The sequence below is a fragment of the Neopelma chrysocephalum genome, unplaced genomic scaffold, assembly GCF_003984885.1.
Source record: "Neopelma chrysocephalum unplaced genomic scaffold, ASM398488v2 Primary Assembly neopelma1_93989, whole genome shotgun sequence".
In the NCBI taxonomy this organism is placed as follows: domain Eukaryota; kingdom Metazoa; phylum Chordata; class Aves; order Passeriformes; family Pipridae; genus Neopelma; species Neopelma chrysocephalum.
In genome coordinates, this window is record NW_020922698.1 from 1 (window position 1) to 1,237 (window position 1,237).

Genomic DNA, 1,237 nt, shown 5'->3' on the forward strand with positions numbered 1-1,237 from the left:
GTCCCGCGGGTGTTTTTGGGGTTGTTTTTTTTTTTTTGCCGTTTCGGGAATCGAAAGCGAGGATTTTTTTCCCCCAAAGACTCACTTGAGGGGGTACATGCGCAGGGCCACCCCCATGCCCGGGCAGTAGGACAGGAACGCCGCCAGCGCCGTCTCCTCCAGCAGCCCGAAAATCAGGATTTTGTTCCTGTGGGAGCGGAGGGAGAGAGGGGGGGACATGGAGGGGGGTCAGTGGGTGGGTGGGGGGCACCCAGTGGGTGAGGAGGGGGGGGTTGGCTGCTCACGGGGGTGCCAGGCAGCCAAGGAGTTGAGTTTGGGGGTCCTGGGCATCCCAATTCCCTGCTCATGGGGGTCCTGGGCACCCTAATTCCTACGTATGGGGGTCCTGGGCACCCCAGGACTTGAGTTTGGGGGTCCTGGGCACACAAATTCCCACACATGAGGGTCCCAGGCACCCACTGCCCTGAGTTTGGGGGTCCTGGGCACCCACAGCCCCTGGCAGGGGGATCCTGGCCATCCAAGGACCTGAGTTTGGGGATCCTGGGCACCCAAGGACTTGAGTTTGGGGGTCCTGGGCACCCGAATTCCTACAGATGGGGGTCCTGGGCACCCACTTCCCTGAGTTTGGTGGTCCCGGGCACCCTAATATCTACAAATGGGGGTCCTGGGCACCCCAGGACTTGAGTTTGGGGGTCCTGGGCATCCGAATTCCTACAGATGGGGGTCCCAGGTACCCACTGCAATGAGTTTGGGGGTCCAGGGCACCCAAATTCCTACAGATGGGGGTCCTGGGCACCCACTGCCCTGAGTTTGGGGGTCCTGGGCACCCCAATTCCCACACACAGGGGTCCCAGGTACCCACTGCAATGAGTTTGGGGGTCCAGGGCATCCGAATTCCTACAGATGGGGGTCCCAGGTACCCACTGCCTTGAGTTTGGGGGTCCAGGGCACCCTAATTCCTACAGATGGGGGTCCTGGGCACTCATCTCCCTGTGTCTGGGGGTCCTGGGCACTCAATTTTGTGCTCATGGGGGTCCTGGGCACCCAAGGACCTGAGTTTAGGGGTCCTGGGCACCCCAATTCCCACACACGGGGGTCCCAGGGACCCACCTCCCCCAGTAGGGGGTCCTGGGCACCCCATGGCACCCAGGATGGGGGTCCTGAGCACCGGTGGGGAGGGCTTAGGGGAGGTGTTTTGGAGGGGTTTAGGAGAGGGTTTTTTGGGGGGTTTAGGGGA

The 1,237-nt window shown here is 61.8% G+C and overlaps 1 protein-coding gene across 1 annotated transcript in view; it reads right to left on the minus strand.

The window, feature by feature from the left end:
* Window positions 1-73: 73 nt before the first annotated feature.
* Window positions 74-1,237, minus strand: part of LOC113980390 (sodium/potassium-transporting ATPase subunit alpha-2-like) — a gene marked incomplete at its 5' end in the record, with an annotated part of 2,121 nt that continues 957 nt past the window's right edge. Inside the window, one exon of the mRNA XM_027707607.1 lies at window positions 74-187. Coding sequence (XP_027563408.1) covers window positions 82-187 — 106 coding nt within the window. The remainder of the gene's footprint in view (window positions 188-1,237) is intronic.